A 17,046-nucleotide genomic window follows, 5' to 3' on the forward strand; every position below is an offset into this window, starting at 1 on the left:
CCCAAGTGAATCTCTAGCCATGCAGTTATACAAACTAAAATGAACCGATCAAACTAGTTCTCGATTAGTAAAGAATGTAAAGCAACATCTCAAAACAAAGAGAGAAACACAATGAAGACAAAACTCCTAACAAACAGCAGAAGTTCTTCCATCATGACCCAACCTTTGGGCTGGAGCTGTGAGGACGTTTGAGCCGGATGGACCTCGATCCGACCCGACGTGCAAATTCCCATCATCCTAAATTAAAAGTTTCCCTTGGTCAAGCTAAAGAAATGAAAGAACCAAGATGGGCGATGGCGGTTCAATAGGGCTGCGGCTGTTAGAAGCTGAAGAGCTCATTTGTTCCAGTGGTAATCTTGATGAAGATGAGGCAGTGTCGGCTGTGTGGCGCTCATTCTCTCCCGCTGGCCGAGTAGGAGAACTGGGGGAAGTGTGGCCGTCGCTCGTTGTCCATGCAGTCCATCCCATCTTCATCAACTGTGTAAGAAAAGCACAGCAACCATTGGTAAAGAGAGGCTAGGTTAGCAGTACAGTAACTTGTCTTTTTCAGCCAGATTTAATAAATAAGGCATTTTATATGCAGTTGTATACTTAAATCAACTTAGCGGAGGTTCAGAGGACAGAGAGAGTAACAAAGAAAATTCAATGGATGACGATTATAAAGAGGCTGTGACTAATAAGGGACAGTGGGGGTAATTTGAAGGTTACACCCTTACTCTTTATGAGAAGTGCCATGGGGTTCTTAATGACCATGGAGTCTGGACCTTGGTTTAATGTCTCATCCAAAGGTGAGATGCCCAGTCACTGTACCAGGGCATTGGGACACACACACATATCCAATGCAAGGCTCACTAACACATTTACCTAGTTTTCCCAACCTCCCATAAGGTAGTGAAGGCTTCTTTCACCGCACTGTTTCATGAAGCTCGAAAATCTTTATCCGCTTGTTAAATATGACAGCATACTAAGCGGCTTCTTGGTCCAAGTTCTTTATCAAACTGTATTGGGAGACTCATCAAATGGTAATAAATGTTTATAAAGTGCTTTAATACTTCACAATATACATATATCACAATCACTATATATATATACACATTTATATATATATATATATATATATATATATATATATATATATATACACACACACACACACACACACACACACATATATATATATATATATATATATATATATATATATATATATATTAGTGCTGTCAATCGATTAAAAAAATTAATCACGATTAATCACATTTAAAAGACTGAAACTTGTAATTTTGGCTATTCAAATGTAAAGATTTATGTAAACGCAAGACAAAAACTATTTAAATTCAAAACATAATTGTTTATTTGAATTTTTGTTTAATTGTAACAAAGATTTCTTCATGGAAACAACATACCCACAATAAACCATCAAGATCCTGGCTTGACAGCCATATTTATTACAGAAATAAAAACACAGGCATGTTAATGCCATTTGAATTTTAAAACAATCAATGCCAATAAATTTAAAAAAAAAATATTTCCAAGTTGGATTCTAAGTGGACAGCAAAAAATGCCAAAATACAGGCATTGCAGATATGGAAAATGAAAAATTATTATAACAATAAAGTATTGAATACAAACAATTGCACTCATTGTAAAGTTGTATTGCTGTGAGTTGAGAACATTAATTATAAAGTAGAAACAATTTTACTCAGCCCTCTTTTACATTCAGTCAGTTGCTAAAACAATCCAGTCTGTTGACATTATTGGGGGACAATGTGGACCTTTTCTTTTGAATGATGCGAGCTGAGAGTGCAATGCAATCTCACAGCAATTCGTAACTTTTTGATTTAGTGGCTACGGACATTTATGCAGGTTTGTTGCTAAGAAACGTGCGCACGCAGACTCACACACACACTGACAGACAGACACACACACACACACCGCACACAGGGCAGGCAGAGCGACTCCCTTCAGGTTTAACACGCATGATCGCATTCATCAAATTTGCTTAAACAAAGGGTTCTAAAGTATTACTGTATTTCACAAGGATTCTAACACAACGCGAACCAGACACTTGCGTTTAAAGGGGAAACACGTCAAACTTAATGACACATTTGAGGGCTCATGCTGAAAGGCAGAGGAATGCGCTGTCTGACAGCTCGCGACATCATGTCACTTTCTGAGGACATTTACATAAGACACCAATACTCAGATTTTAATATGATTAAGATAATACTCTTATTAGGAGTCTACCATGTAAGCAGCGATTTTTGATTACCTTAAAGGACCACTGAGTCACGAAATGCGGAGGTTTTTCTTTCCCTTTGCCATGCGGTATCAAATTCCATTACAACAGAAGTCGAAAGTTAAAAATGAAACACCCGAAATTGCATGAAACGCTGGAGAGCCTGGTGATACGACATTAACTGTTTTATACTGAAACTTGCCTTCAAAAAGCGCTTTCTTGGCCTTATCCACATTTCTTTGCATGTTGAAAACACGTCCACCACAACAGGATATAAAAAACAGCAACTGCGTTAATTGCGTTAATTATTTCAAATTAATTGCATGCGTTAACGCACTAATTTTTAAAGTACTAATATATATATATATATATATATATATATATATATATATATATATATATATATATATATATATATATATATTGCAGAAAGTCCAGAGACTGTTGTGTAACCCATCATTTTCTATAAAATGTGTGATATGAATAAAAAGAGATCATAAATTAATATTTTCTCAATTCAAATTGAGTAGCGGCTTGGACCCGGAAACAATATTTCATACGTCATGACTTAACAAGCTGCAAATCAGTGGTTCAGAATGTGTTTCATATTGGCAATTTTAGTAAATGGCTTTGTTACATCATTACAGTTTTATTTTCCATTGCTGATGATGGTGATGATAACGGAGCTCTTTTCGAATCTAACAAATGTGTCAATTGTTGCCTTGGAAACACAAGTGGGATACAAACAGCAATATGGGTGAGGATCAGATATTTCAGTTTTGAGGACTCTAAATTACAAAAAAATTAATAAACAAATTGTGTGTTTTCGCTTAGCCAGCTATGGCCACCCCTGGGTAAACTCTGGCCACCCCAATATGATTTTGCTGTTGATTAAATGTACTTATATTCATGTACTTATATTCCCAATATTTGAATAAATATATAAATATAAATATATAAATAAATAAAATGCACTAAATTATTGTTTGTGCCACTGACGTACAGTGTATATGTAGCTGATTCACTGCCTCTCCCCCTTAGCGCTGGTTCAACGAAAAAAAATGCGTTCGCCCAGGGTGTCATTTAAAGTATAACTGCCACTGCCCTCCCCAATCAGTGTTGACAGCACGCACACACCTTCAATAGACAGCAAAGCCAATTTAATATTACATCAATAGAAAAAGCTGCATTAATAATATTGTGGCTCAAAAAGGAATATGGATAAATAATATTCTTAGGGTCTGTATAGTGAGTGTGTGTGTATGTAGTAATGCCTTTTGTTCAGTTTGTTCATTTGTTTTATTAATGAACTCATTAATCTACATTAATTTTAGACATAGTATATACTGTATGCTGTACAATAAAAGTATGTGTAAAAATAGCTGAAAAGTTATTTATGTATATAAAAATTGTTTTTAAACTAAATATTGATATTTATTTGGTTTGCACATGTACTTGTTGAATTATTTCAAGAAATAAATTGCAATATTTCAAGAGTAATTAATTAAATTATTTAAAACCACATTTTTTCATTTACTAGAAACAAATATATATATATATATATATATATATATATATATATATATATATATATATATATATATATATATATAAACACTGTATATATAACACTGAATTCATTTAGAATAGAACACTGAATACAGTATTTTTTTTGTGTGCCACCCCAAGATTTGCACACATGTGCCCTGCCTGTTCAGCACAGTTGGCTAATTTAATGTAGGCTTACAGTTTGTAATTGTGCCTCACCATATTAGGCTCACATGAAAATACAACTGGAACTGTACCCAACTGTTCTAGAACCGTTCAGCATGATGGTGGAAAAGAGGCTACTGGTTCTTCTGGTCAAGGCTACTGGTTCTGGTGGTCAATCAGTGTAATACCAGAAAATCCACATGAATTCATGTGTATCTGTCTGGGGACTGGGTGTAACATGAAAGGGGCATGATTTGTAGTAGAGGCATAACTTGCAGTTGTCGAGATCCCACTGAACCATGCGAGATGTCATAACAAGATGTTGGCAAGATGGCAGAAATACTTTTCAGAGAACATTTTCAGCAAGAGTTTTCATGCATTTTCTCTAAATTTATCCACAATCAATTCATTTGATATGTTGTTACTGTATATTCATTCATTTAGCATAGGGATGCCCAAAGTTGGCCCTTTGCAACCTTTGATTTGGCTCACCATCCCATCTTTGCAGATGAGAGTAAGAATAATGGAGCTACAAAAAAGCTCATTGAAATTAAATGTAGTAAATGAATCAGATTTTTTTTAAATGTAAAAAAAATATTTTCTAGGTATTTTTTAATTTTATTAAATAAATTGTGAAATTACCCATGGCAATAATATTTACCTCCCACCCACTAGCCTCAATCAATTAGATTTTTGGCCCTGCATAAGAAAAAGTTTGGACACCCCTGATTTAGCAACTCCACTCCCTGAAGTCTTCATCCATTTGTCATGACAGCTAGCCTACGCTGCATTGCCCCCTGCATTTGCAAATCACAGTACCAGTGGTGTAGTCTATGGCCCCGTTTACACTAATGCATTTTCGTTTTAAAACGCATACGTTTTGCTAAGGTTACGCCATCCGTCCACTCTACGCCAGAGTTTTTGAGCACCGAAAACGGAGCGTTTTGGAAACGCTGAAGAGGCCGTTTTCATTCTAAAATGCTGCTGCTCCGTCTCAGTGTGGATAGGGAAAAACGAAGACATCTGAAAACGGAGGCGGGGCTGCCTGATTAAGGCTTTTCCTGAATATTAAGTAGCCTTGTAAGTTCAGACTTCACAAGTCTGACATGAAAAACTGACTCCCGAGGACACGGGTAAATCTTCAAAAGGAACAGTGTGCTTTATAACCTCATTTACATCACCCTGGCTACGTTGTTTCACTTTCTCAACAATAATATGAAAACATGATTTAAGGAACTGCCTATTTTCATTTTGATATTAGCAACTTAACAGACAGCAGAAATGTTTAGGCATTGTGCTGCAAATATGAGCGTCATCTTCATGTATTGATATTTATAACAAAACGAAGCCTATAACATTACTGCCTCCTTTTATATTCCGAATGAATAATTAATACGAAACATACCCTTTCTTTTGCTGAATATCAGTTTTAATAATCAATAATGGCCATTATAAAAGTATAATATACTATAAGTTTATACATTATAGGAAATAAAGGCAATGAAAGCAGTCGCAACTTGTGTGTGCATAAGCGCCATCTTGTCGACAACATAGTTTTGACATGTTGGTCCCGATAAATTTAAGGTGCGCCTCTACTACAAGTTACACCCCCTCATGTTACGCCCCTGTCTTGCAGTCCCACACAGACCCTACTTCATGAATCGGGTGAGATCACACAGATCAGCCCCTAGAGGTGAATCACTGAATAGGTTTCATAGTTAAATCTTAATCACCTCATTCTCTGATCTTAAATCAGTTTTAGTGAGCTATGTAAAGTGAAATAGAATATTAGTCTCTTGTTGGCCTGTTTGGAAGAGCCCACCATTTAACATTTAAGCCTTGGAAATTGCTGAAAGAACACATATTGGGCAGACACCTGTAGGTTATGTGCACTTATAGGTTACACTTTAAATTCAAAGTTTGAAAAAGCTCATTCTAATGCATGTTTTGCATGAGCTTTTATTGCATTTACACAGTTTTGAGCACCATGTGTCTCAGCATGTGGTGTTTCAAGCTATTTGTGAAGCAATTGGTTTGGAAGCTGTGAAAAAGATTGTTTGTTTCTCCCATCACTACCATAAGGTACTGACCAGTCCAGACTTTTTATTTCTGCAGTGAAGGACTGTGCTTTTCACAGTAGTGTCCCCATCACTATACAGGGGCATTAGGATCCACACAGAGTAAGCACCCCATGCTGGCCTCACTAGCACATTTACCAGCAGCAATTCAGTTTTTCCAAAAAGTCTTCCAAAAGGTACTGACCAGACTCAACTCTGCTGGGCAACCAGTCTACAGGGTGATATGACTGTGGTTAAAGCAAATTAAATGCTTTCTGCAAAACAGTGCAATGTTTTTCACAGCAAAGTGTCTCTGTCACTATAATGGGGCATTAGGACCCACACAGACCACAGAGTAAGCTCTCCATGCTGGTCTCACTAACACATTTAGCAACCAGCAGGATGTCAGTTTTCCCAGAAGGTCTCCCATAAGGTACTGACCAGGCCCAGCCCTGCTTAGACACCAGTCTTGGGCTCCAGTGTGATATGGCTGTGGTTTAGGCAAATAAAATGTTTTTTTGCAGTTAGCCGTGAAGAAAACTTTATCTGAACCACTTTTTACACTTCCCATCAGGTCACAAAAAAAGCCTGCAATATGCCAAAAAAACTGGCACCCACACACTTACCAAGAGCAAGCTGTTGAATATGGAGCCTGTGGAAGTCTTAACAGTTTGCAGGCGAAAACAAGGTTGTTACTTTTATTAAAAGGGTTATGAAGACAAGATTTAATTGGTTCCAAACATCCTAAATATCAGCCAGACCTTCTATAAGCTTTAGCGTTGATATAGAAAATATGACTGCCCTGTTTCACCTCAAACTCCCCACACCATTAACTGTAGCATCAGAGGAGGTGAAACTGCTCAAAATAAGACATTTTATATTCATTATATAATTTAAGAAAGTGTCTATAATCTAGATTGTGGATCGAGAAAAAAACAACAACAACACATAAATCCTGAATATTCTGAATCATTACAAAGTAAAGCATTTCCTATTTCTGAAATACACTACAGTATACATTTACACTTTTCCCATTGGTCTGGCTCATTTCTTGAAACAGGAATTACATTTTCAAAACTCATATATTGTTTGGCAAAACAGTTTTACAGTCCAGCTCACCACTATACTGTAGTTCACTTGCAAAAGCTTATATCTTTCCCAAAACTGTTCGCTTGTGTCAAAACTAAATTTGCTTCTCATATTAACAGTATTAAGCCCCTAAAATGCTTCATCCCTTTGGCAATTCTGTTGTGAACAATTGGTAAGTGGTTTAAAGGTTTGTCCATGTTGTTTTGAGAATGTAATTCCTGTTTTAAGAAATGAGCCAAACCAATTGAGAAAAACTGTAAAACATTGGTTGTTATTTAAGACTTCATAATTACAGACTTTATAACAAAAGACCTTTTTAATCATGACATGACTTATGTCATCAATGTGAACGAAATGTTATGCATGCTTAGGACAACTGTCATTAGGTGTCTTTTTCTCAGTTTTGACATTTTAAAATGCAAAGATGACACAGTAAACAAAACTTGTCATAAATCTGTCATAAACATGACTTATGAATATTTTTCTGATAACTTTTTCAGTGGAACAAACTGAATTTGTCATCAAAATATGTCATTAAAAGTGTCAATATTATTAATAGCTAATGACATTTATTGACAAATTCAGCTTGTACCACTGGAGTTGAGCTCTAAGAAATATTAATGACGCTGTTATAAAATTCACATCATGATTATAACGGCATCATGATAATTATGTTTATGACAGATTTATGACAAGTTTTGTTGTTTTGGTAATGTCAAGTTGTCATGACAGGAAACAACATCATGTTTGCATTTAAAATGTCATAACTGAGTGAATGACACAATGAAAGTTGTCAAAAGCATGCGTATAATCATATTCAGATTCATGATCATGTCATGATTATAAAGGTTTCATGACACAAACACCCCCTTCAAGTAAAGTGTTACCCAAAATTCTATAAAATCTCATTCATTCATACATTTTTCTTCTGCCTAATCTCTTTATTTATCAGGGATCGCCACAGTGGAATGAACTGCCAACTTATTCAGCATATGTTTTACACAGCGGATCCCCTTCTAGCTGCAAACCAGCAATGGGTAACATACACTCATACACTCTCCCATTCACACAGCTAGTTTAGCTTTTTCAGTTCAGCTATACCGCATGCCTTTGGACTGTGGGGGTAACCGGAGCACCCGGAAGAAACAGGAAAACATACAAACTCCACAGAGAAATGGCAACTGACCCCGAGACTTGAACCAGTGACCTTCTTGGAGTAAGGTGACAGTACCAACCACTTAGTCCCCATGCTGCCTCATAAATTGATAACAATTTAAATTTCTCGTTTGGGTGCACTAACATTTCAACACCTTTAAACCAGTATTTGGTCTTTGTTTGTGAAATTCATGAATATTACCAAGTAACATCGCCACAAAACTTCTCAATCAATATTATGTGCAAACAAAAAGCAACACCCAAAGTTTTCAGGCGATTTCAATTTGTGCCGAAGAAAAAAAAAAACTGTATTTTCTAGAGTTTCTAATGAATTCAGCTGAATATCACATAAGCCAGTATGTTTTCAGAACACACTTTGAGTCATAACAGCATTGTCAATGTATGCAGAGATAAACAACAAACAGCAGATGAACTCACATTTTTCAGGAGGGGTTATTGTAATGGTTTGAGCTGTGAACTCTTCGTCAAAATATCTGGTATCTGTCTCTGACGACACCTGAGGCTTGAAGGGAGGTATCAGCTGAGGAAGGAAGAGAGGGGGATGAAAACACACCGAGCACCTGTTTGTGCAGATCTGACACTGCATATAGTATGGCAGGCCGGAGGGCTCAATCTAACGCCTCTACAGCACACCCTCCTCTGCCAGCCATTGTGCTATCTGTCGAGCTTAAGTGACAGTGACCTATTCTTGCATCAAATCACACACAACCTCTGTGTAAACATGTGCCATCAAAAGTGTTTTAGTTAGAATGTGTTGTTTGATTTACTCTTTTATTTCAGAGCAAAAAAAAAGAATGTATTTAAAATAAATCTGATCTTAAATAACTGAAGATACCAAACAAAATGTTCTACATTGTAACAATAGTTTATGTATCAGACTTCATATATTTATTAAAGATGCCAAAGAGGGAATTGATTCATTATGCTAAATTTTTTCCACTATATACATATATTACCTGACAAAAGTCTTGTCGCCTATCCAAGCTTAAGGAACAACAAATAATACCTTGACTTCTAGTTGATTATTTGGTATCAGAAGTGGCTTATATGAAAAGGCAAAGGCCTCTAGATTACACTTACTTTACCAAAATAAAATATGATCATGCCTTGATTTTTAATTGTTTAATTAGGACAGTAAGGTCTGACTTTGCTTAGACAAAAGTCTTGCCAGTTAACAGAAATAATGTACAGTATAGAATATAAAGTCATGCTAAAGTGGAAAAATAATTAATATTGTGACTATATGACTCCCATGAGCTTGGAGGACTGCATCCATACATCTCTGCAATGACTCAAATAACTTTTTAATAAAGTCATCTGGAATGGCAAAGAAAGCGTTCTTGCATGACTCCTAGAGTTCATCAAGATTCTTTGGATTCACCTTCAATGTCTCCTCTATCTTACCCTAGACATGCTCAATAAAGTTCATGTCTGGTGACTGGGCTGGCCAATCCCGTAGCAACTTGCTCTTATTTGCTTTCAGGAACTTTAATGTGTAGGCTGAGGTATGAAAAGGAGTACCATCCTGCTGAAGAATTTCCCCTTTCCTGTGGTTTGTAATGTAATGGGCAGCACAAATGTCTTGATATCTCAAGCTATTGATGTTGCCATCCACTCAGCAAGTCTCCCGCACGCCGCCATACTGAATGTAACCCCAAACCATGATCTTTCCTTCACCAAACTTGACTAATTTCTGTGAGAATCTTGGCTTCATGCTGGTTCCAACAAGTCTCTGCAGTATTTGTGATGATTAGGATGCAGTTTAACACATGATTTACCATAAAAAATAAAAAAAGAACCTTCTGCCACTTTTCCAAATGATCAAGTCAAGTTATTATTTGTTGCTTTTACAACTGGGATCAAGGACAAGACTTTTGTCAGGTAGTGTAGTAGGTATGTGGCTTAAGGGAGTGCAAAAAAATACCCAATATGGTTTCATATACTTATTTATAACAACAGGAAATACACCTATAATTAAAAGCTGTTTGGACCATATTTGGAATGGTCATGAATATTAATGAGCTGTCAGTGTCAGGCAATGCCTGCAGCTCACACACCCATAGTGATGCGCTCTGAAATACACTTGTGCAAAATAATCATACTTTAGTCAAAATTGTTTTTTAACAAATTCACATAATTGTTCAGTAACTGACATTCTCATTTCCTAAATAAGAGTCCCACACATATAGCAAGCATAATACAAGCTTAAATGAACTACAGGGTGGGGAAGTTTTAGTTGTAGTTGTAGAAGTAGTTTAGTTTGGCCAAATATTAATGATCTCGCATGGATCGTCAGAGTCAGTGTTTTGTTTCGATTGGCTTGTTTTTAACTGGGACATTCATTACACTTAATAGTGTTTAAGGCTCACAGTATGTCTTTCCATGTACTGAACTCCTTTTATTCAGCTAAGCTTAGGTATTTACTGATTTTATTTTGGCATCTTTAATTGATATTGTAATACTTTATACTTTGTCACTCAAATTAAGTTTAAGCCAACTGTCAGCAAGAGGTTTTTAATCCTTTAAAATAAGATCAGATTAAGTGTGTCATTTCATTTCTACATAAACATGTTAGAAGGAATGATGATGGATTATTATTTCACCAATATTTTGACATTTTAATTTCGCCAGTTATTTAAAACATTAAAAAATTGATATTTAATATTTTGTTTAAGTCAACAAAATCACTTCTGATATTGTTTAAATCTATTTTAGCATCAAAATAGTATTATCTCACAATTGTGTTTTTCTATGGGGTCACAACAATAAAACATCATAATTGTCTTTTATATATATATATAAAAAAAAATCTCAGAAATAGACCTAAAATACAAGATGTGTCTCATTTCAAAGGCTGCCTCATTCAAAAAATGCATTCGAAAGGTACTGCGTCATCAGCACAGTCTTATTTCAAACAAATTCGAAAGTTCCTTCAAATGCAGCCTTAAAATGTGTACTTCGTTTTCCAGGTAATGAAGGATACAACTGGTAGATCCTTCGCGGACATCTCAAGATTCAGTGTGCACTGATAACGGCAGGTTGTTTTTAAAAGAAAACTCCGGATTAAATGTCTGAATTAGGATTATTTTACTTCGATGTCAAAACAACAAACAAAAAGAGTATGGCATGTTTTAGGCCACATTTACACTGCAGATCTTTAAGGTCAATTCCGATTTTGTGACTGTATCAATTTTTTTGATGACCTGCTTACATCATCTTTTAAAAGTGACTGGTATCCGATTGTCTGCATTTACACAGCACACTACCAGAGAAAAAAGAGCGCTGACTAACAGCTGACAATTAAAGAGTGCTCTTTTCTCTATTCCTGTATGTAATCTGTTCGCAGCTTTTGAAAAGCTGTTTTACTATAGTTTATGACAGAAAGATTCTCATTTATCCATCTTCTTTTGATATATAGGCTTTTTAAAACCTTTAGGCATCTTGATGTAATGTCCATGGCATAATTTCTGCGCGTGATGTAGCTATGCACTAGTTTTATATTAGTTTATATTGGTTACGTGGCAGACATTGCGCTCTCTCGCTCTCGTTAACATGCTTAAATACATATGTTATATGACAATATGAAAGCTGTTTAAGTCCTTGTGTATGAAATTTAAGGTTTGGGACTGAAGTCTGTACTAAAATGAAAGTGTCAGACTTGACATCATTCGCTATGGTTTTTAATGACGCGCGACTCGCATTGACAGGTGAAAATCTGATCTACCTGCTTACACTGCAGACATGATGGCACAGATCCGATTTATATTGGATAAAATTACACATATGAACAAGGCCTGATCCTGATTTGAGTAAATAAGAATCCATATGATTTGTTCCTGCTTACATGTACATGGGCCATACTGAATCTGTGTCACATGGGAGAAAAAAATCGGAATTGAGTCACTTGAACATTGCAGTGTAAATGCGGCCTTACTTACAAGTGATTTTATAGAGTTTATGTGTGCATGTATGAATCAAAGAAATTATATTTCCAGCTTCTGTAAACCTTGCTTTGGCTACAGATTGCATAAAATAAGTTTTAAAATCACTTTAAAAAAAGTCATTACAATATTACAGCTTATTTGAGGCAGATATTGCGGTCGCTATGAGACGAGATCTGTCCTATGTAGGCTAGATCGTCTCATTTCAAAATGCTCATTTTGGCTTGTGTGGACCTGGAAGGACTCAGCTCTCTGAAATGAGACACAGCTACAGAGTGCATCTTCATTTGTAATGAAGAAGACGCAACAGCAAAGATGCTCAATTACCTTTTTATCATAGACATCCTGCCAGTCAATTCCAGTAAAGAAACTATGTCGCATAATTTCCTTAGCATCATCCGGACCTCCACCAAGTCTGATTGGAAAAACAAAAGGATTTCCTGTAGTTGCTTGACAACTGATGGCCAGTTCCTGTCTAATTAAGTCAAATACAGAAAATAGAAAGGCAAACTGATCTTGATATCGTGAGGAATGTTTCTGGGTTTGTACCTCTTGTTGGGATCTTTGATGAGCAGGCCGGACAGCAGGGACTTGGCATCAGCGGAGAGCGTCCTGGGGAACTTGATGTCCTCCATCAGGATGAGCTCAAACAGCTTCTCGTGGTCCTGATTGTAGAAAGGCAGTCGACCACACATCATCTCATACATGACCACCCCGAGACCCCACCAGTCCACCGCACGGCCGTAATCATTGTCCTCCAGCACCTGAAGACACGCACAATCAGCCATGATTAGAACTCTCCTGATCAGAGCCCACAACATGTACCTGGACAAAAAGGAAGCATTAAGTCTACATGAACAAGAAGCTGCACCGTTTTTTTCTTATTGTAAGGCAGTTCCTAGAGAAACAGAATTTTAAATGAGCAAACAGTAAGCGAGGCTTGTTTTTTCTACCACGGTGTAAATGAATGTAGTAAAGCAGGAATTTCATTCAGAAAGATCAGGAAATAGGTTTTAGAAGAGTTATTAAAACAGACATCTTCTTCTCACTGTTTCTGTTTCTGTCAAAACTGACAGTTGAAGAAGGCGTGGTTAAGTATGTTGGCCACGCCCAATACCTAATACATGCGTTGGCTGTTTCTCAATTGCAAAAACACAGAGAACGTACTTGCATTCTCGTGAAGAGGTCTTGTCACCTCGGAAGAACAAACTCGGGAGACCGCAAGGACACAGAACTGTCCTGTGAGAAACGAGATGCTGCATTCTTCCTGAATTAACATGACCTTTACACATTTTTAACAGAAAGTTTTTTAAACATTACAGCATTCATACAATGATTTACTGATTTTTCCCTTTTAAATATATACAACATGGACAAAATCCTTACAAATATACTTTGCACAATACGAATAAAACAGATTTTTTTTTTCATATAAATTTCAGCAAATAAACACTCTTAATGTGTTAATGTGTTTATTATATTTTCATGTTAATGTTTACTATCACGATCTCATTTAGGGAAACTCCTGAGACAAATAAGTTATATCTCAGAACTTTGATTATAAACCTATATAAAATGTTGCGCTTCCTACCGCCTTTATTCAGTCACAATGACGTAAGGGACTTCTAAAGCGAGTTCGGTGCTTTGGTATCAAGTTTGCATTGATGCATCCTTGATACCAAGAACACATCTGAGAATTTTCACGCGTTCTCCTTCACGCAGTTTTGGAACTGAACTTTGGCAATTGATGATGATAATACATGAGAACATGAATACACAAGATCGCTGAAGAACGTGTAAAAGAAACAGCCGTAATCAGAACAATTTACTGGAAAAAAAAAAAGGAAATGCATTTTTAGATTTTGTAATGTTATGCACAGATGAATTGTTCAACAATAAACTAGCAATGTGAGCTAACAAAATCATATGGCTAGTTTTGTACTTTAACCCCTTATCTCTGAAGAATTAAAAGCACTAATCAAAAAGCTTAAACTATAAAAGGTGAATTTCAGATCTTAAAACTGGCTCCCCTGTTGAAGGTGTCTGTTTTAATGACCAGAGTTATTTTAATGACACAGGAAAATGAATTGAACGGCCTAGAGTAAGCTGAATTAACGTCAAATTAATGTCCTTTATTAACATCAAATTGTGCAAAATGAGGGAACATTTGGTTCTTTCACTGACTGTTGTTCAGTTCACTTCTTAAGCCACTAACAGAGTTGACATTCTTCACCTCTTTGAGCTTTAGCTCAAGATTCGAACCCCAAAGGTACCACATGGCATGTCTAGTTTATAAAAGTGAATGAGAAATTCATTGAAATGTTAGAATAATAGAGTTGACATACAATTAATATACTATTGGTCTAAGCTAAACATTTTGTACAAATGATTGCCTTAGTGCCTTCCATAGTTTCCCACTAGAGGAAGCAATGTGATTTAATTTGGAGCAGGTCACGTGCTTTTTCTATCAGTGCTTCACAGATTGTATTATGCCTTTTTACAACTGATGTAACAGAGTTGAGCAGAATGTACTGTAGTAACAAACACATAATCTCTTTATTACTGAAAATACAAATAATGCAGAAAATAGATGTTTCATGCAGATGTTTAACTTAGTAAACACATCAAAGTTGACAATTAGACTTAATTAAACCATGATAACTGAAGCTGAAAGTATGATTCGGGAGGTAGCCATCAAAAACTAGTATATTGTGATTGTGATATTATTGTGAAGTAAACTTTTTCAAAACAAACTTTCACTAAATGCAGATAAGCATTTTTTTTTTTAATAAGTTAATATCTTTGTGATTTTATTCAAATGGATTTTATTCAAGTTTTGAATTTTAAAAAAATTCAAGAGTTCACAAAGTCTATTTGGCATGCTGTCCCAGGAGAGAGGCCTGAGCTCTGAAGATCCACGAGCCCGGGGCTCCCTCCGTTTAGACGGCTCAGGTAGGTCTTGAGCTCAGGTGGGTTTTGAGAACTTCTCTGCAATTGGATTAGGAAAGAGTCAGGGTGGAAGGGGGGGGTTTTGTCAGAAAAAACGAGGAAGACTAATGTAAGGAAAACAGACTATTTATTTTGATTTGAATGCGTCTGATTGGTTGGTTAGTAATTGATGATGCAAGACCAGTCGTGGTCAATCATAAGCATTTCATACTCATGAAATTTGATTAAAAAACTTTACTAGGTTTAAGTAATATAATATCTACTGTAGGAGACATTTATCTACATCCATCTATATTCAACCATCCCTTCATAAAGCTGATAAACAATGTCTTATTTCCAGTTTAAAAATTCAATCAAGCTCCTTTAGATTTCAATTTAGTTCTCAAGACTATTTGGTATCTAACTGAGGTCTAAAAGGCAATCTCTGTTCACTTCTAAATCCTGTATATTAACTATTGCATTATTATTTCTATATACATTTTGGTTCAGCACATTTTAAACACAGCAACTCTAGAAAATAAGTTGAACGTGTAACATTACACTGAATCAACTTCTTCTGCGTTATAGTCATTACAGCTGAGAGTTTCTAAATGAATGGCAGTTATGAAGATCCATGCTAATGTATGAATATCAGTAGCTGATAATGGCAGCACTTCACACACACACACTCTCATATTGTAGTGCTTCTCATCACCAAGCCCATGCCAGTGTGAGCCAATTCTCAGGCCAATCAGCGATTCACCGATAAAAGCAACTAAACGTTCATTCTCCACCGCCGTATCAGGTCAAAGGTCCAGCACAGGATACAGTTGGAACATGGAAGCACATTCCTAAAAGCCTGAAATCCTTGGATCAAAGCTGCGCTATTTGGGCAAGCGTCCCGGGCCCCAATTACTGTGGACCCTCATACACACCTTACCGGAAGCTCTTCAAGTCTAGGTGGAGGAAACGAGGCGGCTGGAGAAGAAGTGCGCGACGGAGAGAAGAGTAATGATTAATACGTCTGACTAATGACAAGGCTGTCTGGCAGCGAGCCAGTTAAGCATATGCTGAGAGTGGTGTTATAATGATGTCTCCTCTCTGATCTTTAAAACAGGCAGACCTGCATGAGTCAACAGCAGCATTCATTACTCGCTCTGATTAGGAAACACAATGTGGAGGTCCATGTGGGAACGCAGCGCTAAAACCTCCATACAGCGAGATTAGTGTATATGAATTCTTCACACAGACATGTCAGAGCAAATGTGATGAATGGTATATTGTGCACTGTGATTTTGACAGCACTTCACATTCAACAGATCAAAGCTCTAGTCAGAAATATTCAGAAAATGATTTCATCTGTGTATTAGGTCTACTAGAAATAACAGCAATCTGATGGTAAAGTGCTCAAACAACAATATACAAATGTAAAATAATCAGCTAAATTATGCACAGTTTGTATCTGAATTTAATTTTTTGCAGTTTAATGTTTATTATTAGCCAACTTTATGTACTATAATTTCATCACCACAGTCATTTCAACAGTACTGCATGTCACTTGGCAGAGTAAATGAGATGTGAAATGGTTAATTGGAGTTGAATAACCACTGACTTCTAACAGAATTACTGCACACAATGTAAGCTGACAATATTGTTTGGTCCCACTTTACATTAGGTGGCCTTAACTACTATGAACTTGCATCATAAAAATAAATACAGTGTAGTTACTGTGTTGTAAAGGTATTGCAGAACACTTCTGGTGCACTTGAGGAGGGATACGGGTAGGGTTTGGGACAGGTTAGGTGTATGAGTTTTAGACAGGTTTAAGCGTGGGTTAAGGTGTAAGGGATGGTCAACGCTGTAATAAAAGATGTAATTAGAGAAATTAATAACAGCTGTAATTAAA

The 17,046-nt window shown here is 36.3% G+C and overlaps 1 protein-coding gene across 2 annotated transcripts in view; it reads right to left on the reverse strand.

Moving 5' to 3' along the window:
- Positions 1-17,046, reverse strand: part of akt3a (v-akt murine thymoma viral oncogene homolog 3a) — a 201,651-nt gene that overhangs the window by 540 nt on the left and 184,065 nt on the right. Inside the window, 4 exon segments of one of the 2 annotated variants that reach the window (NM_001197201.2) lie at positions 1-477; positions 8,689-8,791; positions 12,540-12,627; positions 12,762-12,976. The exon segment at positions 1-477 is cut by the window's left edge and continues 540 nt beyond it. In NM_001197201.2, coding sequence (NP_001184130.1) covers positions 392-477; positions 8,689-8,791; positions 12,540-12,627; positions 12,762-12,976 — 492 coding nt within the window. In that variant the 3' untranslated portion in view covers positions 1-391. 2 annotated transcript variants of the gene reach the window in all.

The sequence above is a fragment of the Danio rerio genome, chromosome 13 (assembly GCF_049306965.1).
Source record: "Danio rerio strain Tuebingen ecotype United States chromosome 13, GRCz12tu, whole genome shotgun sequence".
NCBI classification, from domain to species: domain Eukaryota; kingdom Metazoa; phylum Chordata; class Actinopteri; order Cypriniformes; family Danionidae; genus Danio; species Danio rerio.